This window comes from Setaria viridis, chromosome 4 (assembly GCF_005286985.2).
Source record: "Setaria viridis chromosome 4, Setaria_viridis_v4.0, whole genome shotgun sequence".
Lineage (NCBI taxonomy): Eukaryota > Viridiplantae > Streptophyta > Magnoliopsida > Poales > Poaceae > Setaria > Setaria viridis.
The window spans coordinates 33,006,552-33,008,534 of NC_048266.2; the positions used below are offsets into that span (position 1 = coordinate 33,006,552).

At 42.7% G+C, this 1,983-nt stretch overlaps 1 protein-coding gene across 1 annotated transcript; it reads right to left on the minus strand.

Moving 5' to 3' along the window:
• Positions 1 to 674: 674 nt before the first annotated feature.
• On the minus strand, positions 675 to 1,983 carry LOC117853647 (uncharacterized). The gene is made up of 2 exons (XM_034735951.1): positions 1,583 to 1,983; positions 675 to 1,152 (listed from the first exon to the last, which is right to left on the minus strand). Exons 1-2 carry the CDS (start codon positions 1,981 to 1,983, stop codon positions 675 to 677), a joined length of 879 nt encoding a protein of 292 aa, XP_034591842.1.

A 1,983-nucleotide genomic window follows, 5' to 3' on the forward strand; every position in this document is an offset into this window, starting at 1 on the left:
AGACAGCAGACTGGGCAGAGCCAGGGGGCCACCGGCTGCCAGTGGCAAAGAACGCCGGTTGGGCAGCATTTGTGGTAGTTGAGTCTCAAAATGGAATGATTAGCCAAAGGAGGAGCCTCGAGAGTGGACTAGGAGATGGCCAGATGGGTGGAAAGTGGTGGTGGATCACGGAGTCAAATAGAAGCGGGAACAAGCATCATGAGATTGAAGATGCGCTAGGCAATAATGAATATACATAATACATATATATTAATTATAAGCTCAGGGTAATGTCTATACAAATATAGTCGATACATTAAACAAACGACACAATAATAAAACATGAAGAAATACATATAGCAATACCACATCGATGCAAGCCAAAGTTCACTGCTACTCCCTCTATTCCAAATTACTGTTCATTTTATCTTTTCTAAGTACATAGTTTAAAAACTATGTGTCTAGACATAGTATATATCTAGGTACATAATAAAACATATGTATCTAAAAAAGCAAAAATGAACATAATTTGGGACGGAGGGAGTACAAAATTATTATCCACTCTCGGTTCCACTCTCGGTTACTAGGAGTACTAGACTTAACCTGCATATATATTGCCTTCAACAATCTAGGTTGCCATGCATCTAAGTATGCTAGACTATATGTGACACCTAGAACATATCCATATTCATCTTTCAGTCAGAAAGGAAATCTCCCAGCTGATCACCAAGACAAGCTGCCTGGGAGGACCCAGCCCCCTCTATCACTAGAGCCACAGAAGAACTGGCAGCCCCAATCTTCTTGTCAATAGCCAAGGTGGTCACCTGGCTGCTGCTACTGGCTTGGCTGGCATGATAAAGTATGGGCGGCTGAACTTGAGCCAGGTTGTTCATAGTGGCATGCTGGCCACCAGCTCCAATGTGGTTTGAGTTGTAGGCACCGCTGGTGATGAACCCCTCCCAGTCAGAATTGTTGTTCTGCGCCCAGGGCTCAGCATCGTAAAGGCCAATGTCATTGATGCTATAGCGTTGCTTGCGGGCATTATTCCCTATCCTCCGAAAGTACTTTTGGGCATGGCTGGAGACTTGCACTGGTGTCCTGGTGGTGACAAAGTACTTAGAGATGTTCTTCCAGTTGCCACGACCGTAAACTTGCAGACCGCGAAGGAATAACCTACAACAAGATAGGGTTTTGGGATGCACAATTAAGATAGGAATTTAGATCTTCTTCATATATGCAAAATCAGTTAAAATAACACAAGATCTTCGTGTCTCATGACAATAAAAACTCCACAAGCTATACCTTCCCAAACCCTCTTTCTAAGCTCAATAGCATCAATCCCTCAAAAAAAAAAGCCCCAACCCCTATCCTTCCCTTCCTTAACCTCCCATCTCAAGTGCCTGTTGAACATCTATTAAGATTGCCATGTTTTTAGGCATCAAAATTAGGAAGTGCATCCCATATTTTGAAGAAGTGTAATAATAATTCACATGAAATAAATGCCAATTATATCCAAACAATAGTGCAAAAATAAATTAAAATTAAAGATAGATCATGGCTTGTGCATGTAAGAGGATTAAAAGACATCTAGTAAATTAAGAACCTGTGCTCTGGCATGGTCCAAAATCCGGTGCGCAGCCTCTGCATACGAGGAGCAGACTGCCTTAATGGCACCGCTTGTGACACCCTCATGTTGTCTATGGCTGGATCCTCCACTGGAATTTCAAAGTTGTTGTTCACAAGGTCCCTGCTTGCTGCCACAAAGTAGTAGGAGCTGTTGTCGGTGGTGCTTTGCATCATCTCCACTATGAGATCAACATACAAGCTTATTACTTGAAGCCTCTCCTTCAAGGGGAACATTGCATGGACTTCATTGATAATGTCACTATGCTTCTTGTTCATGTCAGCTGTGTAATTTTTGTTGGCTTTGTACCTAGCGATGAGTGATTTGACTATCTTGATCTCAGAGGCACTCCACTCTCCATTGGTCTTGGTGGGATCCAT

Coding starts and splice junctions, on each gene's coding strand:
- LOC117853647 (XM_034735951.1), bottom strand. CDS start 1,983: ATGGATCCCACCAAGACCAATGGAGAGTGGAGTGCCTCTGAGATCAAG. Junction 1,153..1,582: donor TGGACCATGCCAGAGCACAG/GTTCTTAATTTA, acceptor ATCTTGTTGTAG/GTTATTCCTTCGCGGTCTGC.